General features: G+C 47.1%; 4 protein-coding genes across 6 annotated transcripts; 2 read left to right on the forward strand and 2 right to left on the reverse strand.

The window, feature by feature from the left end:
- Positions 1-33: 33 nt before the first annotated feature.
- On the reverse strand, positions 34-7,516 carry arl13a (ADP-ribosylation factor-like 13A). Of its 2 annotated transcripts, none has more exons than XM_029164740.3 (10): positions 7,391-7,516; positions 2,427-2,543; positions 2,250-2,320; positions 1,921-2,173; positions 1,729-1,834; positions 1,411-1,616; positions 1,197-1,305; positions 807-1,089; positions 602-715; positions 34-489 (listed from the first exon to the last, which is right to left on the reverse strand). In XM_029164740.3, exons 2-10 carry the CDS (start codon positions 2,483-2,485, stop codon positions 434-436), a joined length of 1,257 nt encoding a protein of 418 aa, XP_029020573.1. In that variant the 5' UTR covers positions 2,486-2,543; positions 7,391-7,516; the 3' UTR covers positions 34-433. The 2 variants fall into 2 exon arrangements, with proteins under 2 accessions (XP_029020573.1, XP_029020572.1); XM_029164739.3 differs by lacking the exon at positions 7,391-7,516 and adding an exon at positions 3,515-6,566.
- Positions 6,677-12,929, forward strand: xkrx (XK related X-linked). The gene is made up of 3 exons (XM_029164738.3): positions 6,677-7,468; positions 11,102-11,358; positions 11,451-12,929. Exons 1-3 carry the CDS (start codon positions 7,128-7,130, stop codon positions 12,272-12,274), a joined length of 1,422 nt encoding a protein of 473 aa, XP_029020571.1. The 5' UTR covers positions 6,677-7,127; the 3' UTR covers positions 12,275-12,929.
- Positions 12,930-13,066: 137 nt separating this feature from the next.
- Positions 13,067-18,309, forward strand: nox1 (NADPH oxidase 1). Its single transcript, XM_029164735.3, has 13 exons — positions 13,067-13,356; positions 13,484-13,579; positions 13,991-14,101; positions 14,390-14,474; positions 14,960-15,105; positions 15,241-15,434; positions 15,514-15,640; positions 15,718-15,810; positions 15,896-16,137; positions 16,584-16,746; positions 16,984-17,130; positions 17,249-17,373; positions 17,670-18,309. The coding sequence occupies exons 1-13, from the start codon at positions 13,312-13,314 to the stop codon at positions 17,794-17,796; spliced, it is 1,701 nt and encodes a 566-aa protein (XP_029020568.1). The 5' UTR covers positions 13,067-13,311; the 3' UTR covers positions 17,797-18,309.
- A 224-nt stretch (positions 18,310-18,533) lies between these two features.
- Positions 18,534-25,111, reverse strand: cstf2 (cleavage stimulation factor, 3' pre-RNA, subunit 2). Of its 2 annotated transcripts, XM_029164736.2 has the most exons (14): positions 24,953-25,111; positions 24,626-24,704; positions 24,049-24,218; positions 23,821-23,957; positions 22,694-22,813; positions 22,469-22,591; positions 22,198-22,315; positions 21,400-21,459; positions 20,303-20,402; positions 19,977-20,164; positions 19,619-19,743; positions 19,343-19,426; positions 18,823-18,970; positions 18,534-18,723 (listed from the first exon to the last, which is right to left on the reverse strand). In XM_029164736.2, the coding sequence occupies exons 1-13, from the start codon at positions 25,047-25,049 to the stop codon at positions 18,845-18,847; spliced, it is 1,527 nt and encodes a 508-aa protein (XP_029020569.1). In that variant the 5' UTR covers positions 25,050-25,111; the 3' UTR covers positions 18,534-18,723; positions 18,823-18,844. The 2 variants fall into 2 exon arrangements, with proteins under 2 accessions (XP_029020569.1, XP_029020570.1); XM_029164737.2 differs by lacking the exon at positions 21,400-21,459.
- Positions 25,112-25,641: the final 530 nt, after the last annotated feature.

Consider the following 25,641-nt stretch of genomic DNA (forward strand, 5'->3'; position numbering starts at 1 on the left):
GAGTTACTAAATGATTACAGTAACTACACAATGTTGCTGTGATAGTGTTTATTTCTACAGTTTCATAGATCTGTACTATGCAGTGAACTGCTGACAATAACACAGTATTATTTATAAATAATCATATAAAAATGCTTCATATAACAAACAATTACAATAAAAAAGTACAGACGTTTAGACTGTTTTAACTGTGTGAACGCTTATTTCCTGTGACTACATTTGGACCTGCCCTTCACTACACATTTGGACGCTCACGCCACAGGTTCAGGGACCAGGTCTGGAGCGACAGTCGTTTGGAAGTGGTTGCCTCTGCCCCGTTTTACCCCGTTAAGTGGGAAAGAAATGGAGTGAGAGCGGATGTGGCGCGTCACGCACCACTGCTGTGGACCGCATCCTCACACTCAGGGCGGCAGGACACAACCGGGCTTCACTCTCACTGTCCCTGATCCTGACGTTCCTTCAGAGCCAGTATTGCTTTTCGGTAAAGATCTATCAGGAGACAGGGTCATCTTTTTAAACAGGAGTTGGGATTTCATCATCGCTAAGAGTCCAACGAGTTACTGCATTTGATTGGTGGATGCAAGAAGTGGATGAGGCTCACCAAAGGTTGCAGAGAGGTCCACGGGTTGGGAGTAAGTGTTGGGTATCTCCTCGGTGTTGATCTTGTTCTTCCTTTTCACTTTAACAACTTTCTTCTTCTTCTTCTTCTGCTCCCCTTTATTACAAGCAAAAAAAAATAAAAGCGTCACATTTCCATCCCTGAGTGATCAAACACAAAACATGAGACGCTTGTAAGTGATTCCAACCTTTGAGCTTCTTCTCGTCGTTGTCCAGTGATTCTGGCTCGTCCACAGCCTCCTCCTTCACCTTCGCTTTGTGCCTCAGTTTGCCTTTTTGTGGTGGGATCAGGGCGCTGCTTGCTCTCTCTCTGTGACTGGAGTTTTCTTGCTCTGCTTCATTACCATCACCCTCTTCTTCCTCCTCCTGTTCATCTGCCGCTTCCTGGTCTTTTTCACCTTCCATGACTTTGACCAGCTTCTTCTTCCTCTTCTTCTTCTTTGTGCTGAGGTTCTTCTTCAGTGTGGCCTCCTGAGTAAAGATTTGAGTTTAATCTAACATTTAGTCACAAATATAGCAAAACCATAAGAAAAAGCTTTAATTTGATTTAAAAGACAGATTCCCAACATTTTCCTGACCTTTTGCAGTATGTTTCGAATGGGTTGCAGCTTTCCTTCGCCCTTCGACTTTCTCTCTTTGTCTTTGGGCCGATGCGCCTGACGAAGGTCTGACTTGCTGGATCTCATTCTGAGGTGAGGAGATATTTTCCACAAAAGGCCACAGGGTGCGTCAGATCGACCTTCATTTAATGGTCAACAGTAATCCAAATCATGGGCGTTTCAAGCTTCTTACCGCTCCACTTTGGCTTTTCTGCGGCCCTTCTCCGGTTTCCCGTTCTTCTCTCGCTCCCTGGGCTCCAGAGGCCTCTTGCTGTCCTGGGCCACGCGAGCGCACAGCTCGGGGTAATCCATGCAAACGGCTCGAACCAGCCAGCGAAGCCCTCGCAGAGTCTTTCTGTCCGACCAGCGCCGCAGGTCCATTAAGGCTGAACAGGGCTCCTAAGAGCCCGAGGACAACAGGTCAGTCATATCTTCTTCTGGTGTCTATATTTTATTTAATTATCTCTACACGTCTCATCCGGCTGTAGTGATGGATTTTAGATCAACTTACAATATGGCACAGAGAGCGGCTCTGGTTGACCAGCTTCTCCAGAGACAGAATCTCAATCAGGTCGCTTCCCAGCAAAGCGTTCATTTTGTCCTGTTTGTTAGCCAGCCTGTGGAGGAAACGTCACAACATGACGTCATTGCATAGAGTGGCAGCATTTGGATGTTAGATCACATTTGAAATGCGTGAACCTACACTAATATTGGTTTTCCTGCCACTCTCGTTTGGTTGAGCAGGTCATCGAGCACCTCCTTGACCTCCTTCATCCTCGGCCTGTCACTGGAGTCCACAACGAAGATGATGCCGTGCGCCTCTCCGTAGAGCTCCCTCCAGCCTCCTCGGGACTCCGCCGACCCGCCTACATCCAACAAGGTCACCAGGTAGTTCTCCACTCTCAGCTCGAGCCGCACGCAGCCCTGGGTGGGCCCCGTTTCACCACCGTGAGGAACTGCAGCAAACAGATTATTCTGTTTGTTCGTTTCCACCATATAAACTTTGGTAAAGGTTGAAAGTACTGGAGTTACCTCTTAACATCCCTCTGATGGAGGATGTTTTTCCTGCTTTGTCAAGACCAACCACAAGAATGGACATTTTCCTGCAGAAAAGGAAATACACTATAATATTTGAGCACCGAATAGGTTTTAGCACTGGTTTATAATATCATACAGGCTATAACATTTCAGCCAGCATATCGTTTCTACCTGATCGGCTCCTGTATTTTGGAGACCCAGGTGCAGCAGTTGCTCATCAGGTTGAACATGTTTAGTTGAGACGAGCAAGGTGAGCACAGCGGCCACCATCTTCTCTGGGACTGGTACCTGCAAACAGATTGCTGACTTTAGCCGTACTCAGACACAGAGGAGACTTTTACAGATGGTCGGACATCCAGCCAGTGCTTTGGCTGCCAAGTGTCTCTCTCCACTTCCCCCATCTCCAGGATTAGCAGTAATCTTGCTTTTGTTATCCTAAATTAATTTTAAACATAGGATAATTGAGCATATATTCATCTGTAGTCAGTAACACCATCAATAAATCTTTCTAACACAAATATGTGAGTCTTCACATCAGAGTGTATAGTGAATCTGATGACACGATTCCAGTTCAAGTTTTTTTCCCCTGTACGAGTACGGATGTTTATCAAGCTTTGTGAAACCCAGCAGGTGTTCATCTCGTCAGGCTACGTGCTAGAAATATACTTGCGGACCTTTCGGTCCTTTGTCCAGTGCATCTGCTCGAGCGCCGTAATCTGCTAAAGCCAGTTTAGATTGGCCCGGTGTTGTCAACAAGCTGACCCATTTTTTTTTGGCTCGAGAACACAGTGAGCTCATCATCATCAATTAGCTATAGCTGGACATGATGCTGACAGAGGGCCTTTTACACAGGCACCTAAAACTGTTGATTGACTAAGGTGCAAGTTTTAAGAAGGACAAAATTTTGTATTTCAATAGGGAAGATTTTAAATTAAAAGCTGAGGTGAATTGTTAAGTTTAACAATATAAAAATGATTAAGATCATACACTTATTATTATAAAAACAATCAACAGTAGATTAAACTGCTTTATGACATATAAACAAAGGATTTATGTTAATATATCTGTTTTATATCTAAAGAACAGTGAGCAAACACTACACATGGGTGCTTAAGTGCAGTGAGCCACTAGATGAAAACACAACAATATGATATAAACAAGTAGTACTGACACTAGCGCTTCCACTACACTGAACAAACTATAGGTAAAATGATTAACATAGAAGTTTATCAAGCCAGAAGAAACCGAGGGAAACTTACAGAAGCAGGTCTATGTCCATGCATTTGTTTGGGTGCTCGCCTTCACTAACATCCTCAGCAGCCACAGAACTAATAAGGCTCACACTAAGCCTGCAGTCACCCCATGTGGGAGGTGCAGCCTAGGACACTACAGCCAATCCCACAATCCTCCGAGCAAACCGGTAATCCCATTGGGTGGCGTGGGTCATCTTTAATTAGAATAAAGAAGGTGTATTTGCATCCAGGGGACCTATTCGTCAGGTGGGGTGATGTTTGACACGCTGGGATTTTCCTTTCCTTCCTAACATTCACAATTTGTTGACATACAGTACAATAATGAGCTAGTGTTGTCTCACAACTCATCGGGATTTTATTGTAAAATGGGAACAACAAAAATGTTTTGGAATATATTTTGATTGGGATAAATGAGATGATGGGAATTTATCAGGAAGTGAAGTTATACAGACAGACAGAATAAAGGAAATATAAATATAATACTAAACTAACAGTAATAAAAGAGAAACAAGTCATATTTAAAAGGACAATAACAAGCACGTTTGCAGGTGAAGCACGTCCTACTATAATACAATATTATGCAATAGTATTACTTCTTAAATCCTCCTACCACTTTCCTTGTGGTGCAGAACTGGCCACTAGATGGCGTCGTGTTCGCACATTGTTCACTGCTGGAGGCTGACGCTTAGGTCTCAACATAACATGACTTCATTCTAATCTAGGCCATAACAGGCTAAATTTATTCGCGGATTATTTCCCACTATTTTATTTTGAGCATGTTATTTGACCAATTTCTATTTTGCACCTTGGATAACAACAAATTTACACTAGCAGTTATTTCATGTTTATATATTTCTGTGTTAAAAAAAACAGCAAAGCTTCTGCCCATATAATGAAAATGGATAAATGTTAATTAGGCTTAGCGACAGCGCTCTCTAAGACCTGGAGCAGTGATTTGTGTGCTTACGTTATCTTATTATGTCGTTAAACCGGCAGCCAATCAGGTCGCGTCCTGCACAGTGGCCCCACTGGGAAGACACTGGCTGACATAACATATTCTCAGGCTACTGTTAATAAACATCACATTAGCATGAACCCAAACCTTTATCTAACCTCAACCCTATAACCACCTTTTTAAACTTGTGACGGTCAAACAAAATGTCCTCCCAACAATCGAGCAAAGCAAAAGTCAAACGTGTCCACACAACTATAGGAAGACGTGAAGACACACACAGCCACTCCCAGGCCGGCACACTTGGAGCAGAGATATCTGCAGCTGAGGACCACACCCTGATCCGGTCCACTTCAGTACTCTGTAAACATGCTCACATAGACCTGACTACGTCTCTGGATTAGAATATTTACACTTTTAGTACCTTCGCTCTAATGAATAAAGTCACAAGTGTCCTGTTGTTATGTTCTAAAGGAATATTTTGGCTTGTTAAAGGCAAATGTGAAGCTGTGGCTTTAAAGAAAATGTAAAATGTATTGAGGATGAAGTATCGATGTCACCCAATGAATCCTTTGTCTGAACTAACTGCGTGATGACAGTGTGCAGGCCGGGAGTGGCCTCTGTTTTGCAACTGCATCAAAATTCATGTTACAAAATAAAAGGAACGCTGGTCGTCACTTTGTTGCAAATAAGGAACTGACAGTAAAGTTACATTTGTCTTTCTAGAAATAAAATCTCGTTGAGAAATCGATTTCTTCAGAGTTTATTTAAGCTGACACGACATGTTGTCAAAAGCCTTTTTGCATTGGACATTTCAGGCATGCCACCAAAGATTCTGCAAGATTCTTCCTAGCACTCTAAGCAATAATACTTGTTTGCATAAGTCGCTGAGCAAACATTGAAACTGGTTCTGTTCAATTGGATGGGTAATGTTTGTGTTGTCTTGTGGGCACGCAGCTGGAAAAAAAGACAATGTAAATGAGGAAATGTCTGCGTATAAAGTGAACAGGAAGGTTGAGTGCACTCATAAAAGCTTGTTCGGTGCATCCGCTGCACCTGTTTGTGTAGCTGCTGCACTCCGGCCTGCAGCTCAGCACAACAAGGCCGAGTCCTCGCTGCTGGTGGGAACTAAAAATGGAAGCTCACAGAAAGTGATCTCCCCATGCGCTCCTTCTCCACTGCTGCCACTCGCAAAGGACGAGCGCTGCGATAACACTACAGCGTGTTGCTGCAGTCTGGAGCCTGGAACACTTCCCCTGCGCCCGTTTTTTTATTTATTGACTATACACGGATCGATCACGTCAGACTTCAGACTCATTGAGCAGCAGCTGTAAGTTTGGGTGCCATTTTTAAAGCCACACTGACCCGTGCAAGACATGTAGGACAGCTGAAAATAACTGGACCATGCATTAGGTACAAATATTACTGTAAATGTGACTAATGTTGATGACAAATGATGTTTTCGACAGCGGGTGTCAGGACAGGCGGCACCGTTCTCCAGCCCAACCCACTCTACCTTTGACCTGATCTGACACACCTTAAAGCCCCTTAGTAAATACTAACAGACTTGAGGCCCAGGCATGTTTACATTGTCCCCTGCTCAGGCTAAGCTGCTCTGGCTTGGCGACAGCTCCACCTAAATGCCACGGCCTAAATACTGAACACCGTTTATTAGTCTGGTCACTATCTCTTCTTATCTAGCTCCAGCAGCAGATCTATTAATATCCGCGGTGATGCACCTTTACAGTCCTCAGTCCTTTTCCTGTCAGATACGGGACAGTGCAAATCAATATCTGCATTGTAATTGCTCAGGTTAAGCCCCAGTGGCTGCTCAATTGGCCTGTTAGGTATCAGAGACTCAGACCCAAACATCGTTTTTCATTTAACCCATTTTACTGAATTAATAACAAGGGAATGAAACCTGAGACCAGACATTGCCTTTCGAGTAAAATTAAATAATAATAATTTTGTCTGGTTCATTTCCTAACAGGTCAGGTACTTTGTCACTATTAGAATTTCTGTAATATGTAATTAAATGTTTGATTTAAGGTCAAAAGGTCTCTCTCTCTCCGTCTGTCGCTCTCTCGCTCTCTCTCTTACTTTGAAAGTTCCCACCTGCCATTTCCGGGACTAGCCACGCGCAGGGAGCAGCTGTAAAGCTATGCCGTCAGAGAGACACCCCCTCCCCCCTCCCCCCAGTCACTCCCTACAGCTGGAGGACGCCTCGGCGTGTTTTTCTTTCTTTCGACTCGGAACCAGCAGCGCTTTGAAGCTTGATCCGCGCTCCGATCAGCTCCGGGCTGAGTGAGCAGAACTTTCCTCGGCGCGCGCGCTGCCTTCTCTCGGATTTAACGGGCCCGACGCTGCTGTAGCGCCACGCACGGCGACGGAGCATCAAACAACAACACGAGCCCGTGGGGGGGGAGTTCGAGCCTGCAGCGGGGCGGCGGCGCGGCCGAGTGGCGAGGATGACCGCGACGAGGCCCCGGGGATGACGAACCTGGCGCCAAGTCGGCGGAGACGACGCGTTCAAGGGCGCAAATACAGAAGGGGATGTTTTTGCGGCGCGGTTCGGCAGGACGAGCCCGGTCGAACGCCTGCGGCCGCTAGCGACGCCGGGAAAAGTGCGTTCGTCAGCGTGAAGTGTGAACCGGACTCGGCGTGGCCATGTGTGAAGTGGCCGTGGAGGAGCCGGAGCGCGAGATCTCGGACCTGGACGCGGGGCCCGAGGACGGCGTGATGCTGGTGGTGAGCCGCCGCCGGGTCCAGCCCCCGTTCAGCGTGGTGCTGGCCACCGTCCTGTACTGCGCCGAGTTCGCCGTCGCCGCCGTGCTCTGCAGCATGTACCGCAAGACGGACGACGTGACGTGGATGAGCTTCACCATCACCTTCATGCTGCTGCCCGCCGTGCTCATCCAGCTGGCCCTCACCTTCATCCACAGGGACCTGGGTCGGGACCGGCCGCTGGTTCTGTTCCTGCACCTGCTGCTGCTCGGCCCAGTCGTCAGGTGGGTGCGCGTCACGTGGCGCTTCGCAAGGGATGATGGTTGTTTGCGTGTTTGGGATCATTTCTGTTCGTCCACACGTTATTTTCTAGTTTATAGAGTTTCATATAACAATGTGTGTATGTGCATTAACACTGTACTGTGCATCTCTCCACTACACTGGCCTAGTTTAACCTGTTCCTCCAGAACTAATCCAAATATCCATAGTTCTCTGGATAACAGATGATGTCGTGTGGGGGAGCAGGTCAACAGATCCCAAGCTTCAGACAACAGCCACATGAAACTATCTGCACTAAATCTCTGCAGATGATGTCAGAATGTTTGTTTAGCAGCAGGGGGGTATTTTACCACAGAGTAAAATATTATTATCATGCATCTCCAGCTAGAAACAAGCTGAAAAGCCCCAAAGTACACTAAAAATGTCACAATAAGTACAATAAATATGATCAGTCAGAAAAGCACAAAGCATTAACGTCAGAATAATGTTGAGCTACTTCCTGTTTAGTGATCCGCTCATGCACCCATGGCCCATATGCTGCACTTCAGTGCTGCTTAGTTGCCCATTTGTTTTTCCAGTTGTGCAACTTCCACTTAAGCTCTGCAGAACCGTTATTGAAGGCAAACTGGTGTGTGTTAAACGCATGCAAGCACCAATCACTGCATCTCTGAGCGTTAACATCTTTTTTTTATTTTTGTTTACTTTTTTTACTCTGCGTCTCATCAGGGCTGCAGTCATTTATTGATTCCCGACTATTTAAAAACCTGTTGGCCTTTTAAGAGCATTTTGTGTTTGAGGATTTGATTATTTTGTCATGGATTCACCTAAATATTCCCTGCTTCTTACTCTGAATTAGTTCCTTGATGGAGTCACATGCGCTGACTCACAACTACAGCAGGCTGTAAACCCAGTCAGTCGGTCAAATGACTCGGGCATCGGCCGCGGTCACATCCTCCACTTTATGACCTGCATGCCGCTCAGTCACATGACCTCATCTGGGCCCGACGGCGCACACAGGCCTTGACGCCACTCAGCCGGGCTGAGACAGCGAACACGTTGCCCGAGTGATTTGGGTGATTTGAAGTTGAAAATCCGTATTGAATTGTGTCAAAAAGGGCCGAAGCTGCAGTTTGTTTGTTTTCTCGAGCTTTGTGATGTTTAACATTGCGGTTCAGGGATGTTTTCTGTGTCAACACCACCATCCCACACCTCCGCGTCAGATGTTCTCAGCCAAGTGATGAGCCGTGACTCGTGAGGGAGGAAGCCGCTGCTTTAAGCTCCCTGAAATTCAAATACACTGAAACTTTGTTGTCGTGCACTTTGATTTGTCAACAGAGCGGCGTGCGTGCTCTCGAAGGGCAAGAGGTGAGACCTTGTCTTCAGCCGCTTGAAATAATGAAAATGAACCGACAAATGCTAAAATAACAGTGGCAGCACAAGGCCACTACTACTTCTATTACTATTTATAGAGAAATGTGGGAGCAGCACTGCCCGTTGCCCCCACTGCATATTTTCACTCGGTGACAAATATGTAGTTTCTATTTCTGGAAATGAACTGAACATACTGGGTGCTTTATAAATGGCTGACAGGCTTCATGGCTTCGTTTTTCGTGGTTGCTTTCGCTCTGTGATTGCGTCTTGGTGTCTGTGATGGCGTCTTGTGCGCAGGGTCCCCTTCCTCCAGTGGCTCCGAAACTGCAGCCCTCAACAGAAATAGCAGTTAGAATAATGAACGCACGGAAAAAAGACTGGAATGGAAACGAAAACTGGAGCAGGAAGGAATTCATAGCTGTAATAGGAAGCACAGACGTAGTGGGAGACTTGGGAAACGGGGTCTTTGGATGTTGCGTCCTGTTTCTGTGCTATGACTTGACCAACGTCAGACGTCTGAGGCTGTTGTTTCTTGTACTGATTAAAAGCTTCTAATGTGTGATGAGCGGTGGAGGCAGAGTCCAGGTTTCAGCTCTTAGCTAAAAAAATGAAAAAGGCATTAATACTATTTTTGAAATGGAGCCTGGAGGTAAGAGTGCTCAGGAACGTCCTGTTTAAACCAAAAGCAGCTGCAGCGGCCTGTGGTCCCGCACACGTCTCCTCTGCTCCTCGTCCCAGTGATTCAGAGCCACCACGAGGACACGGCTGCTCCGTCGATGGCAGCGCGCATGTGCAGGACAGTGATCGGGCCTCCGCTGGTTCTGTCCGCTATCGCCTCGGCCCGATCTCGGCTCCGAGGGGAGAGTTCCTGTGTGACTTGGGGATGCGGTAATTGCTGAGCTTCAGGCATCAACGTCGAACCGCATGGGGAAAAAATCTTGTTTTCATCTGACAGGAAGTGATATGACTCTAAGTCAATTTGAAACGTTTGAGGGGGAGGAGGTGAGGGAGGACCTAGCTGTGACTCCTCTACTTGAAGCGTATAGCAGAAACCATGTAATCGCTCTCTGTTCAGACGAGTCTCGGCACGTAGAGCTTCTCGTTGGCGCCTCTTTGTGCTTCCCGCCGCCCCTGGAGGCCCGAGGCGTCCCACGGGCTGGATCCCAGGAGGCCGAAACAGGGCGGTCACGCTAAAACGCTGAGCAAAGCATTTCCTGGATGCTCTGCAGCAAAAACACCAGCGACTGCGTTTGTCAAAGTGCACCACGTGCGACGACAGACGCCCCGAGCGTTTCCCTGCCTGAATCGATAAGATGCTGCAGGAGAAGTCGGTCTATTGATTCTGCAGCTAATGTCCTCGTCCGTCCTGCTGGTTTCTCTTTAAGTGAAACTGGGCCGTGGCGCAGAACCCTAGGTGCCGCCTGGCTCAGACTGCATCCTCGGCTCCCGGTGCCGATGGCACTAAATCAGTTCCTCCCGCGCCTCCTCTTATTATATTGCTCTGGTTTGGGCCCCCGTCGGCCCCGTGGCGCTGAGCTGGAAGCGGCTGCACCTCAAACGTGGGCGCGTTCGGGTGCAGATAAGAGTCGGCGCCGTGAAGATTAACCAGACAGCGCTGGGGTGAAATGCAGTTCAGGGGCTGAAGCTGCGGACGTCCGGCTCACGTGGAGGGAGTTTCAGTGTCGGTCACGGGTTAAGAAGTGAAGCAGCGATGTGCTGTAACACAATAATGCAGTTTTCATGAGGAGGTGCTTCTGTTCCGCGCACTCCGCTTTGTTCAGACCGGTCTTTCGGCCGCGAAGACCGAGAAACGCGTTCCTGTACTTGGAAAAGCTGAGCGCTGGGAGCATTTACCTGCCAGCGGAGCCACGCCCAGGGCTGGAGCCGGGCTGTCCTCCACCCGCCCTCTGGTGGAGTCTCTGTGGAGGTGTTTATTTTGTGTGTGTGGGTGTGGGGGTCAGTTTATAAAGGAGAAGCCTATGACGGACCAGAACATTCCTGAGATCAGTGTTATGATGAATGCCTGCTTTTCTTATTCCTATTTATAGGTTATAGTCTTTATCTTATTTATAGTTTAAATCCTAAAATGAGCTGCATTGACACACAGCTGATGTGTAACCCTAATGATACACATCATTACTCCTACAAATGAATCCTTTCTGGTTCCTACACGGTTGCCTGTGTGATCAACAACATCTGACTGTCACAAACGCGATGCTGCACTGCCCCCTGTTGGTGACCACCGGTACCGCTGCGCTCTTCCCCAGGTGCGTCGAGGCGCTGGTGGTGTACTTCAAGGCGGGCACGAAGGAGGAGCCCTACGTCACCATCTCCAGGAAGATCAGCCTGAAGAGGAGCCAGGGCGTCATGGAGTGGGAGATCGGGCAGACGGAGCGCAACCTGGCCACGCACAGGAACGCCTTCAAGCGCACGGCGGTCATCCAGGCCTTCCTGGGCTCCACGCCGCAGCTGACGCTCCAGCTGTACGCCACCATCCAGGAGAAGTACATGATCCCCACCCGACGTAAGCCGCCGCCGCCGCTCGTCCGCCCGCCGGGCGCCGCCACCGCACTAACCGCGTTCTCCGGGCGTGACTGCTGGTTTGTGTGTCCGCAGTGGCCCTGATGGTCATCACGCTGGTCTCCATCACCTACGGCGCCCTGCTGTGCAGCGTCCTGGCCATCCAGATCCGCTTCGACGACTACAAGGTGCGCCTGCGCCCCGCCGCCTACCTGTGCATGGTGCTGTGGCGCGGCCTGGAGATCGCCACGCGCGTCACCGCCCTGGTGCTCTTCAGCACGGCGCTCACGCACTGGGTGATCCTGGTGGGCGTGGCCAACCTGCTCCTCTTCTTCCTGCTGCCCTGGGCCGAGCTCTGGGCGCGGCGGGGCTCGCTGCCCGACAACGTGGAGAAGAACTTCTCCAAGGTGGGCACCACGGTGGTGCTGTGCATGTTCACGCTGCTCTACGCCTGCATCAACGTCTTCTGCTGGTCGGCGGTGCAGCTGGACCTCTCGCACCGGGAGCTCATCGAGCGGAAGCAGCGCTGGAAGCGCCTGGCCGCCTACTACTGCCTGCGCTTCGCGGAGAACTTCGGCCTCATCGCGCTCTGGTACTTCTTCAAGTCGGACTTCTATGAGTACGTGTGCGCGCCGCTGCTGTGCGTGCAGCTGCTGATCTGCTACAGCCTGGCCGTGCTCTTCATGCTGCTCTTCTACCAGTTCTGCCACCCGTGCCGGCGCCTCTTCAAGTACAACGTCCACGACTGCCTGCACTGCGTCTGCTGCCGCGGGGGGGGCGGGCCCGGGGGGGGGCGGGAGCACCTGCCGCCCTCCTACTCCACGGCCGCCACCTTGGTGCTGGCGCCCGGCGGGTCGGACCCGCAGCGCCCGGACGGGCGGGAAGGTGCAGTGATCGACGACATGATGGAGGCGGCCTGAGGCGAGACGACGGCTGCTCATCCTGGAGGCAGCGATGCTGGATGCGCACCTGACGCCGACTTCGCTAAGTTCAACGCAAATGTGTTTTGGAGTGAGCACGGTACCCCCCCAGTTTTAAACCATACCTGTGCATTACCCTGCTGGTTTCCTGGACACGTGGCGCCCGCAGACCAAAGAATGTCGCCCCCTGAGATATGCAGCCGTGCACAAAGGACGCCTTCAGGGGCTGCGGGGGCCGGGGGCGGGGCCGGGGGCGGGGCCGAGCCAGGTGTGTGGGACGGACGCCAGGTGTCCGAGGACCCCGCGGACGGAGCGGGGCGACGCCGCCTTTACTTCCTCTCAGGGTTTTCGCACCGTGAATGCTCCTTTTGCACACGTTTGCATCTGCTCAACATCTGCGTGGACTCGACTGCGGTGATGGAAAAGTGCTCTTTACTGATGTAGTTGCCTTAATGGAAAAACAGAAAAAAGAATGAGCTGAAACCGGTTTAAAAAAAATAAAAGGCACGTTACCATAAGAAATGAATGGACATGCGATGATGTATTAATAAGACTGACTCTGTATCTGCTTCGACTCTTTGCTCCTACGTTCCTTTTGTTCAGTGCCTTGACTACTGTACTACTTGAAGATCTAATAAAATAAACTCAACATTGAGTCGTGCGTGTTGAACGATAAAACACTGTAAACTCACACATTACCACACCCTCATCATAAACTTTAATCTCCTAATTTCCTCCATGACGCGTCATGGTTTCCCGCACGCGGTGCCGCTCGTTTCCTCCTACCTGTTCACTGTTAAGTCGACCTCACATTTTCCAGAAGGACGCGACTGTTTTCATTTCGCCGCCAGGGCGAAAGCCGTGAACTTCCTCGTGCTTTCCTCGCGCGGCGCGTGCCGCTGTCTTCGTGCTCTCTGGTGTCATCACCGGCTGTCTCACCTGCGGATGAGGAGGGAGGCGCCGCTCCGAGGCCTATAAATGCCCGGTGCCGGGAAGCTGCACGCGCACAGAGGCTGTGGCAGAGAAAAGAGCGCATCATGGGTAACTGGCTTGTCAACAACGGGCTTTCAGCTTTTACGCTGGTGAGTTTTGAGAATAAAACCAGATGAGGGATTACGCGCAAAAAAGCGATAATTTACCAAATATCCCGCAATATAAATAAAATACGCGGCCTTGTTTGAGAGTCTGAGATTGTTTTCTAACGTGCAGGTGGTGTGGATGGGCATCAACATCTTTCTCTTCGTCTTTTTCTACAATCGCTACAACTCCGAGCCCCAGTATTTCTACACGCGCCATCTCATCGGGGTGAGTCCGGACGCGCGCGCAGAACAGAATCAACTGTGTTCGGTGCCAGATGTTTACCGCTGTGCAGCGCGTTTGCCCTCGCTGCGAATGAGTACGCGGTGAATTGGAATGAACACGTTGGGACCCAGATTTAATTTCACTTAAAATAAAAAGGAATGATCCCAGAGGAAAATATGCAGAAAGCACAGTTTGTAGACGAATTAATTAAGATCCATCTTTAATGCTGTCAATGTTGTAAAATAATGATAATGACAACCTTTGTGTCTTAGTCGTTTAATTGACGCCACGTGAATGATATATTAATAATTTACTAGCACCTCAATGTCAGAGTGAAGCCTAGCTGCGCTGTAGATAAGGAGGACATGAAAAGGGAAAAGTCAGGTGCTGCATTCCTCCGCTGTGCTGTTCCAGGCCGGTTTGCCCTGGGCCAGAGCTCCTGCTGCTGTCCTCAACTTCAACTGCATGCTGATCCTGCTGCCGGTGTGCAGGAACCTGCTGTCTCTGATCCGAGGCTCCCTGATGGTAAGGCTGCACCCACGGCCTGATATGAGTCGATATGAGGACCCCCAACCCTTTACAGACCCTGTGAGGGGTTGGGGGTCCTCATATTGAAGGTGATCTGTGTGAAAATTCTGAATATTGAGCTTGCACTTAAACAGTCTAATGCTGCTCCAACACCTGAAATGCTCAAGTCTGTTTTTTGTTCTTTGAGCAGCTTTTATGTCACACGGAGCAGGAAGGTTTGTCCAGTGGAAGGTATTTGCTCCGTGTTCAACGCTCCACCCTTTGCCTCTGTCTTCGTCTGTCTAGTGTTGCAGTAAAACAATGAGAAAGCAGGTGGACAAGAACCTGACGTTCCATAAGCTGGTGGCGTACATGATCGGCCTGATGACAGGTGAGGCCAGGCGTGTTGTTTAACGCTCAGACGCAACAATGTTGAGCCTCTGACATCACATCACAAGCAGTTTCACTGAATATTTGCTTTATTAGATCCCACGTTTAAGCAATGTTGAATCTCGTTTCTAGGCTGGTTTTGATCCCATCCACTCCTCCTCAGCCACAGGTTTCATTAGAGAGAGAAAAAGAAAACATAAATCGAACAATCTTCCTGTCAGTGTAACAAAGAGCTGCATAAAACTCATAATTACATAACAATGACTCGCGTGTCTGTTGAGAATGTTCTCAAATACAATCTTGTTATTATCTTGCACCTTATTTCCTCCTAAGCACAGAAAGACACACACGTTTCACCGAAAGGAATGAAGAAACTCAGGCTTAAAATAAACACGGAATATGCTATTTATTATATTTCACCGCAAAGGCAGGTACTAATGAAACCTGCCAGGTTGATGTTAACCTGCCTCCACTCTGCTCTGACAGCTGTTCACACCATCGCCCATCTGCTCAACGTGGAGTGGTTCAACAACAGCAGACAAGGGGTGTACGACGAGCTCAGCACTGATCTGTCCAAGCTGGGCGACGAGGACGACACCACCTACCTGAACCCAGTCCGCGAAAAAGACCTGGTCAGTCATCAAGAGTTCATTATTGGTCACTGCCTTGTGTTGAGTTGCGCTGATGGCTCGTTTCTTAAACGAGCTCTCACCCTGAGCGGAATGCTAGCGGCGGCTAACGTAGCGATTCTCGGCCTCGCGTCTCAGAATCCGGAGCGGATCCCCATCTACTTCGCCTTCAGCACCATCGCGGGGGTCACCGGCGTCGTCATCACCCTGGCCCTCATCCTCATCATCACCTCCTCCATGGAGGTCATCAGGCGCAGCTACTTCGAGGTCTTCTGGTACACGCATCACCTCTTCGTCATCTTCTTCGCCGGGCTCGTCTTCCACGGAGCCGGGTGAGGGGGGGGGGGGGGCGCTCCCACACGTCGTCCACTCCCACCGCAGGCTGTTTTACCCCGTGTGTCTCACCTGCAGGCGCATCGTGCGGAGCCTCCAGGAGTCAGACCCGCCGCACAACGTCACCCTGTGCAAAGACCGCAGTGACGAGTGGGGGCAGACTCCTCAGTGTCCGGACCCTCAGTTCGCAGGCGGCTTCCCACAGGTTGGTCTGTTTCAACCCGGGAGCGGCTCAGCCGGCGAGGGGTCTAATCTAATCCCCTTTCTCTGTGGGTTCCTCAGACCTGGATGTTCGTGATCGGCCCAATGGTCCTGTACATTTGCGAGCGTCTGGTGCGCTTCATCCGCTACATGCAGGTTGTCCGGTACAGGAAGGTAGGCCCGACCCTTCGGCACCGTCTCCCCTGCTCCCGACCCGGTCCGGCCCCGGCTGTAACGTCCGGTGCGTTTCCTCCCGCAGATCGTGATGCACCCGTCCAAAGTGCTGGAGCTGCAGCTGGAGAAGAGCGGCTTCAAAATGGACGTGGGCCAGTACGTCTTTCTCAACTGCCCCACCATCTCCCAGCTGGAGTGGCACCCGTTCACCATGACCTCTGCCCCCGAGGAGGATTTCTTCAGTGTCCACATCCGCTCGGCCGGAGACTGGACCGACAAACTCATTGACATAATGCAAAAGCTTCCGGAGGGAGCACAGGGCCCCAAGTAGGTCGTCCTCGCGTTAGTCTGCCTCTATCTAATCCTTCTATCTTGTTTGTCATCTCAGTCACACATGGTGGCGTGAACAGAGAAAGGTTCTTCGCGTGCTGGGTTGCATAATGCATTTTCTTCTGCTTCCTCTTTCTTCTAGACATGTTTGTGTTCGCATGTGCGTGAAACTCTCACAGTTGTACCTCAGCCAACTGTGTCGTGACTAATTACATAAGGTGTAGAGGCTAATTGTGCCTAGCATAATTGTGAGGGTGTGGTTCTTGTACTGGACCTTAAGGCACGTAGCATCCCAAATATTTACTGTTAATACTGTTTCAGTGCTTGAGCAAATTGAGCAAGTTCAAGCCTGAAGTTGGGCACGTTTGAAAGAAAGAATAATTCTATGTGGTTATTTATTTGGTTTGCGGTGCTAACTGAAGGCATGTGTGCTGTTCCGTCAGAATGGGGGTGGATGGGCCCTTCGGCACGGCCAGCGAGGACGTGTTCGACTACGAGGTCAGCATGCTGGTCGGCGCCGGCATCGGAATCACTCCATTCGCCTCCATCCTCAAGTCCATCTGGTACAAGTTCAAGGGGTCGGACCCAAAGCTGCGAACCAAGAAGGTATCAGCCCAAATCACACCCCGATCAGTGCTGTTGATGTTCACACCTGTTTAAAAGCCACGATGTGGAAACCGTCAGAATAGAAGGAGTTGGAAAATGTAGGGCAGGAATGTTAATTCCTCTCTTTCATCATCAGCTGCTTTGTGATTTCACAACACACCCTGTGTTTGTGCACCAGCAGAGCGCGGGTGTAAAGCGCCATTGTTTATTACTCCTGCGTGTGTTTCCTGGTTCTAGATTTATTTCTACTGGCTCTGCCGGGAAACATACGCCTTTGAGTGGTTCGCCGACCTCCTGCAGTCGCTGGAGAAGGAGATGGAGGAGAGAGGCATGGGGAATTTCCTGACCTACAAGCTCTTTTTGACTGGTTGGGATCAAAGCCATGTGAGTGGCCACACACACACACACACACACACACACACACACACACACACACACACACACACACACACACACAAATCTTAGCTGTGATGTCTCATTTTTCACTCCTTGTGTGTCACAGATTACACATGTGACGGTTCACTTTGATAAGGAGACCGACGTGGTCACTGGGCTCAAGCAGAAGACGCACTACGGCAGACCCGTCTGGGACAAGGAGTTCGAACAAGTCAGACAGGAGAACCCCATGTAAGATGAAAACCTTCTGTCAGGTAGAAAATAAACAATTTGTAGCTCAAAGCAACGACAGACAATACAGAAGCAAGATCAGGGCATCCATAGGATATTACTACCCAGAATGCATTGCAATGTCAATAACAATGGCAGCTCTTAGTAAGTAAGCAATATTATATAAGGAAATAAAAATGTACTTAACAGTTAACTTATTAGAGGAAATTTGCAAATTCTTGGATTAAATGCATTCACTTATTTTCCACCACTCCCTGTTTTTAATTTTCTTTCAAATGTGTCTCCTTTGACTTCAGGTCTCAAGTGGGAACTTTCCTGTGTGGTCCGGAGGCGCTTGCAAACGTGCTGGAGAAGAACTGTGCCAAATACTCGGACGTGGATCCGCGCAAGACTAGATTTCACTTCAACAAAGAGAACTTCTGAGCAGACCGGCCGCCTGTAGGGCTCGTTCTGAATGCCTGAATATGGTTCGTCTTCGACCGCAGTCATCGATGAGGTGCACCCAGTTCGCCATTCAGGCCTCAACGTTGCACCTGATAAAGAACTGTTGTTTTAACACTACTTAGGAACTCACCAAACTCAAACACCGCTCACGCCGTCATGATTCGCAATGATTCATGGTTTATACACACATTAGTTACACCTGTACAATCATTGTATCGTCACCTTAAGCTTTCTAATCAAAACCTTGCAGTTGCTACAAAACTGATACTTGAAGTTTATGAAGGAAGATTTTTACTGTTACAAATCTCAGGACATGTTGGGATTCAGTACTTAGTCTTTAACATTGTTTATTATTGTTTGTCATTAATATGTATGTGATTTAAGCCACTGCTGCCACCAAAGCATGAAGAATAAATCACTGGTGGAAATAGTTTAAGTTGCATAAACTTTGTAACAATTTGATTTTGTGAATTGTATAAACAGTCAAAGTCATTGCCAGCATTGTCGTGATTTACTGGTTACACAAATGGGTTTTCTAGAAACAGACAATGGACCATTATAGTCGGCCAGGTACTTCCCTGAATTACTAGATGCCTCTACCCTGTAGCTATGCACCCTGGAGGTGTGGAATGTCTTCTTTCCATTGTAGGAACCCATTCACTGGTTATGTTTAAAGATAGGTACAGATAGCTAATAGATATTAATAAAGACATGAATACGTTTATTTTGTTGTTTTATTGACAAAACAATATCACAGCTGAGAACAGTCGGCTTTGGGGAATAACATTTAGTCCACAAACAAAAACTCTTTCCTACAGGAAATAATGTGGTAAGAAAAAACAAACTATACAAAATTCCAAACTAAAACCAGAGTCAAGCAGAACGTGACAAGCGCTGGGTGGAGTCCTGAAATGAAAATGATGACAGCACAATAAGGAAAACACAAGTGTTGCCGAATTTTCCAGGAGGAAAACGGCACAAGACAGAAAGAAAAAAAATCCCCACCTGTGTCTTGAAGCTGAAGTGGTCACGGTGCTCCGCCAGCCGTCTTCTGAATCTGCTCCTTCAGGATGAGGATGCTCTGCCTCTGCTCTGGGGGCAACATGGCAATCTGTTCCGGGGTCAGCTGGAGAACTTGCATGATCAAAGCAGCCTAAAGTAAAAAGATGGGAAATGCTTATGTGATATATTACAGATCCGTGTTCTTTGGTGATGGGAATCAAAACTCTGATTAAAGCAGCTCGTCTTCCAGCAGCATTTACTCTGTCCTCACTCAGTGGATGAGAACTGAAATAAACTAGTTCAACAGGTTGTTGATGACACACACACACGAGTAGTTCAAGTGCCAGCTCTGATAAGACAGACCATCACCAGGTAGGATTGCTTTCAATGGAAGCTGTCCTTAACATTAAGATGACATCATAAAGACATAAAATATCCAGTTGATTTCTGTTACCATGCGTTTCCTCTGACAGCACGGTCACATTATCATCATGACTCATTTCACTAAGAAAATGACACCCACCTTTTCCTGGTCCTGTGTGGACACCTGGCTCTGTCCTGGACTGAACCCTCCTCCCGACGGTGGCACACCAGAAATACCAGGACCCTGCAGGACAAACACAGCCCTGGAATTTACTGCTCATCAAGAGGGTGCTGACCATCTAGTCTGTGCAGACAGCAGCCATCTGTCAATCGCCTCACCATGTCAATAATAACATAAATCTAGAGTTAGTATTTATAGACTAATACTAAGCTCATCGTTAAGAATTCAAGCTCAGACTTTAGATGCAGTTGTTACCGGTCTTGTAGGTGGAACTGGGTTTGGACCCATGCCGTGAGGCATGGGGCCTGGCATTGCTCCTGCCATGGGGACCCGCTGTCCCACCACTGGGCCACGGGCGTCCATCGCCCTCGGGTCTCGACCTGCAGAAAGAAGAAAAATAGAACACAGGGTGACTGCTCAACCCAGATCAACATTTAAAGAGTGAGAGAGGTTTGAGGAAGTAAAACGGGTTTAATGTTTAAAAAGATCACTTGAGACTTTAGCTTGGTGGAATTTTGTTTGTCTGACAACTGAGACAGTCTCTGACATCTGTTATCAACCAAAAACTAATTCAACTGAAGGTGGGTTTGGAGAAGTGTCAGACATGCGGTACCTCTGGTTTCCATCGGAGGGGCCCGCGGCTCCATCATTGGCACGCGGGGGTCTCCCATTACATTTCTTGGTTCACCAATTTGTGGAGCTCTCATGTCCATTGGGGGTCCGGTTGGCATTTGGCTCATGTGTACAGGCGGAGCTTGATGTCCTGGGTGGTGGGGTGGTGGGGCTGCCATGTAACCCCGACTACATACACAAACAGCGACATAAGATTATCACAGTAATAATGCGCCACAGAAATACTAAAGAAATAATGTAGAAGAACTGTGAACAGCTTAGATGCAGACTATAAAACCAAAAACATGATTGAGGTGAAGTTCTTACTTCGGGTCAATGACTTCTCCAGTGACAGAGAGCAGAGTTCCTCCTCTGGGGTCATTAGGTCCATCTCCCAGCAGGCCTCTGGGGGGGATGCCACCTGGTCCTGGGAGAAGGAAATGTGTTCAAAAACAAAAACTGTTTCAGTGGATTAGTACATGTCCTATGACTAATGCATTAAAAAGGGAGATGAAATTCCAGACACAGCTGTAAAAAGGTCAAAATCACACAACTACATGAGGTCCACACCGAACAAACAGAGACGTCAGGAACAGAAAATGCAGTAAGAAAATACAAACTTGTGGTCTCCCATCAAGGAGCAGCAGGTCATGAGGTCGGACAGTCTACAGGTACGAGGGCCAAGTGCATCCACTGTGGCTGATTGATTCAAGCCAGTAAAGCAAAACCCTCAAACATCATCAACATCTGGCCTTTACATCTACAGCAAGTCCAGAAAAAAAGGGGGGGGGGGGGTCTCCTGAATGCTCCAGCTTTACTTTAAAGTAGGATCGTACAGAAGGAGTCTTTTGGTTGTTTTGTATCTAGCGACTCAGATGGAGGTCACACAGGTCACTGTGCTGCTGGTGGCAAGGTTGTCAACCTTGTACCTGCTTCACGCCATCCAAAGCAGCACGCATGCTTGTCTATTGTTAAGCGTGTCAGGCTTGACAACAAAGCCCCAACAAGACAGCGGAAAGACGGCAGAAAGGAATGTCTGCACACGGCTGGCTGAACATGCACATGTGAAGGAGTCCATATATCTGCTTTTACCTGCAGCCGAGTGAATTTAGACAAAACTTTGTTGTTTTATTTTACATGTCATTGATCTAATGGCAAACTTTTCTTTTTGCATTATGTGCAAATATTTACTACATCAAAAGTTTCACCTTACAACCGCTTATCCCTAAAGATAGGAATAATATTTTAGGCTTGGCTGATAATTTACTGGTTTCATGTGGAATGAGAAAGCTACAGTTATTATTGTGCACATACAGTAAACCGCTTGAAGCCACCACTAAACCCCAGATATGCTGTAACCCTGTGCAGTGGAGGCTCCATAACAGCCTTATGACCCGACTTGAACTGAGGGAGGACAGTGATACCTTGTGGCCGCTCGATAGCAGCTTGCCCAGACGATCCTGTGGGAGAATGCTGAAGGTTTCCTGAGCCAGCATTAAAGTGAAAAGAACAGGAGACACAAGACTCAAGAGAGCAAAGCAGCACTTTAAAAGCATTTCGAAGCATGCCCACTGTTGTACGCACACAGACAAAGGGGAGAAGAGGGAACCTTTTTATCATGTTACAGACACAATGAGATGGTGTAAAGCAAATGTTTATGGAACATGAAAACAGTCCTTCTAGCTAAGCAGAGTCAAGTTAACATACGCCTCCTTACTAATGACGAGGCTATGGTGACACCTAGTGATGCTGGGAGGACATCACATATGAATCTCTAGAAACTAGCTTTTAGTTTGCGTGACCATGTTAATCCACAAAGACAATTTGAATGAATTTTAAATATAAATATAAGATATTAAAACTAATTTGCATTTTTTATTGATCAGATTTATTTTGGTGATGATGCATTAATGAAATTAAAAGCAGACTTTCTGACAACTATTATTGTTTATAACCAGTTAACTCTTCTTCTTTGAATTGCATGAAGTGAATAAGTTTGTATTAATGAAGGAAACACTCATTCACAAGTTCATATTTCATTTTACTGTAAAAACTTTAAATTGACCAACATTTGCATTTGTTTATATGTTAAACTAAAACAACTAAATGAACCAACAACAGAAGCCAACACAGACAGAGTTCTAGGGTTTGTAATTTAGAGCTGGACCACTGAGGTGGTTGCAATAGCATTTGCACAGTGAGGTAAAGATGCACCAGAGTACCTGGAGGGCCGACTGGTCCTGCTCCTGGTCCTGGACCTGGTACAGGCATTGGTCCAGGGACAACCCCCATGCTGGGAGGCTGCATCATCTGAGGGGCTCCATTCACATGCATTCCTGGCTGTTTAGATATAAAATAAAGTAAGAAAGCTTAATTAAATTAAATCAAACTGCTTTGAATTGTAATCCTGTAAATTTGGCTGAAAGCCAAAATGTTGTTGTGGCTGATGATTACGTTGTTATATGTTGGATAGTAAAAATGGTTTCTACCTACCAAAGGTTGTGGCTGAGATACCGGCACACTGGACTGCGCAGGAGGTGGATTGACTGGTGGTGCTCCTCCACCTTGGCCGCTAGGAACAAGAGGCTGGACTGTAGTTTGACGATGGAGCATTTTCTGTGTTTGGAATACAAAGTGATTTTTTTTTATGGATTTCGTTCACTTAGGTATGATCAAGCAAAATGTATATCTTTTTGATCTTAAGACAGCTTCTCTCACCAAAGCTATCTCTGGGTCAACAATCCGCATGACTACTTGGGCCTGCAGCAGAGCATAAGCCAGCTGAGGGTTCTGCAGCAGCATGTTTCTTGCCTCCTGGGGACTGTTCTGCACACATAGCTGGAGAAAAAAAATCTGATTTTCACCAAACAGAATTTTAAAATATGTTTTTTAGAGGCCACATTTTAAAATCTGAGATCAAAAAAGCAAAACCTCGGACACATCGCTGGTTTGACGTGTGATTTTCTTCCCGACAGTTTGGAGAACGTCCTCAGATTTTCAAATGAGCACCAGAATTTTGACAAACAAATGCAACAATGTCGGTGGTATCATTATCAGAGCCAAACACGCGTACACTGATCAGCATATGGAGCTGTCCTATTGACACAAGCTTTACTGCAACCAAACACTTTTCCTGTCGGGCAAAACGTCTGCAGTGTGTCGTTTCCTCGAGCTTAATGAAGCAGACTGCCAGCTGTGCAATGATAAAGCTTCTCTGGCAGAGCTGAGAGGGACAGACTGTACAGCACAGCCCGTTAATGAAAGGGAAGGAAGAGCATGTGCATAGAGCTCCACGCAGAAGTGATTCAGACTGAGAAACACTAGAGACAAACTCAAAGGACAGCCTGACAACATGTCCTATAGGGGAAAGAGAAGTATGATGGGAAATATTCTATATTAATTTTCCGATTTTACTTTTTAAAACGTATATTTTTTTCAGCATATGCTACTGTAGAAAAAGACAAATGTTACAATTCCAGGTTGATTTAAATTGTGAAAACAGGACAGTACATAATTTGCCTTATTTATGGAGACTATCCTGTTAGACAAGAATTCAGACTTTAAATCAGCTGAATACATAAAATACCATAATACGCAAATGCCCCTGATGGACCAGCGCCAGAGAGTGCTGTATAAAGTGTAGAGATTATGCTTTTATAACTACTCATTAAGCATGACTCAGAATGACCCTAAACATTTGAAAGAAACACAGAACATCAAGTCTGTGAAAATGAATGAAAATGTGAAACTTGCTTTACAAATACTGAGATAAATATGAAGTAAATGATCCACAGGTAAGTGCTGAAGCTTACTATCATTTCTCTGGAGCAGTATACCAAGCCTACCTTCATCTGTTTCATAAGTTCAAACATCTGCTCCGGTGGCAGACTGGCCACAGCTCTACTGATGGACTCCGGGGCCTCCTCTGGCTGGACACTGTCTCCATAAGGGGACTCGATGATGGGGGCTCCTGTTCCCAAACCTGTGCACAACACAAGGTGTCATTTTTGAGTTGAAATAACAGTTCTCGCTCTTTGTACTTGAAATAACTCCAGGGGAAACTGAACACGTACTCTTAAGCTCTTCCTTGTTTTTCTCGCTGGCAGCATTGTCAACACGGAGAGCACGACCACTGAACTCTCTCCCGTTCAGGTTACGCATGGCGCTAAGAGCAGTCTCCTGGTCTTGATATTCACAGAAGCCATATCCCTTTGGTTTTCCTGTCTCTCTGTCATATACTAACCTATAAGAACAAGAGGAAATGCACAATCACGAAGAACTTTTGTTAAAAACAAGGTTTTCAAACTCAAAAACAAAACTGTACTTAAAACTGCAATGATTAAAAATATTAAAACTATTTATGTTGAAGTTTCATGTCGCAGTTTCCCTTTGTATATTTAACGTCTGAAATATTTTCAGCTTGTGTTTAACAATATAAACAAGATGATTATCTATTAGCATTACTACATGATAGATATCAGTTTGAATCGGTACTATGGATATTAAGCCACATGTGTATGTTTATTACTGTTGTTGCCAGTTCGTTGTTTTGTACCACGTTCAAATGTTCTTAGACTACATATGGGTGAAATTAAAAAAAGTTAATAACAAATCATAAAAGTCATCTGCCATAAAATTTGTTTAACTTACCTGAAACTTACAACAAGTCCGACCTCAGAGAAGATGTCTTTCAGTTGTTCTTCTGTAGCTTCATACGGAATGTTACCCACTATAGTAAACAAGAGTTAATAAAACAATAATACGCATTTGCATTTTATTTAATTGCTTAATTGTTGTTTTAGAGATTAAGATTAAAGTAGATGGTCGCCTTGCTGCTCAGATACCAGAACTAAGTAAACGCTAGGTTAGCCTGTTATCAATGCTAACAGGCTTCCACTCATTCGTCGATTTACCAACTTAGCGGCTGCCTAACAATAAAACTACGCGTAACCGCATTATTGCGGTTTACAAACTTACCGAACACCGATCGCAAGGAACGATCAACTGCTGGGTCTCTGTTCGCCGCAGCAGCCGCGGCCGCAGCAGCCGAGGCAGCAGCAGCAACGTTCGCCATGTTGGGGACAGAAATTATCGTGACACCAGGAAGTAAGAAGTCAGACGATATCCGCCTTCACGAAAAGGCCGCGTTCAAATACCAGCAGTGTGACCTCTCCTGACCTCTTGATAAGCCGAAACTAGTCCGGTTTTTCTCCTGTTTATGAACGTTAACCCGCAGGGAACAATGGTCTCATTAAAGAGCCGAGGAGAAAAGCACAGTCAAAGTGCTGGAACTAGCAGGAGAAATACCACAATTTTACCTTGGCGCGAGCTTCTAGCTCCTTTTCACCAAAGGAATCAATACAAGTATTTGTCTTTTACTGTGACAAACAAACATGTGCAATACTACTGATAATTAAACATGACTTACAATGATCCGAGGGTCATGTTTCTCTTATTGTTTATTAAATTGTGTAAATTTGTGAGATTGAAATGATCTTACTTTATTTTTTGTTATTGTTAACACATACTACAAATAGCTTAAAGCCAGAAATGGACTGCATGCATTCATTGTGAGATCTGTGAATCCAGAACCTGATTTAGGTTAATCGTCTGTCAATCATCAGCATTGTGTAAAAAAAACAAGTAAGTTGCAGAGAAGCACAAGA

The sequence above is a fragment of the Betta splendens genome, chromosome 10 (genome assembly GCF_900634795.4).
Source record: "Betta splendens chromosome 10, fBetSpl5.4, whole genome shotgun sequence".
In the NCBI taxonomy this organism is placed as follows: domain Eukaryota; kingdom Metazoa; phylum Chordata; class Actinopteri; order Anabantiformes; family Osphronemidae; genus Betta; species Betta splendens.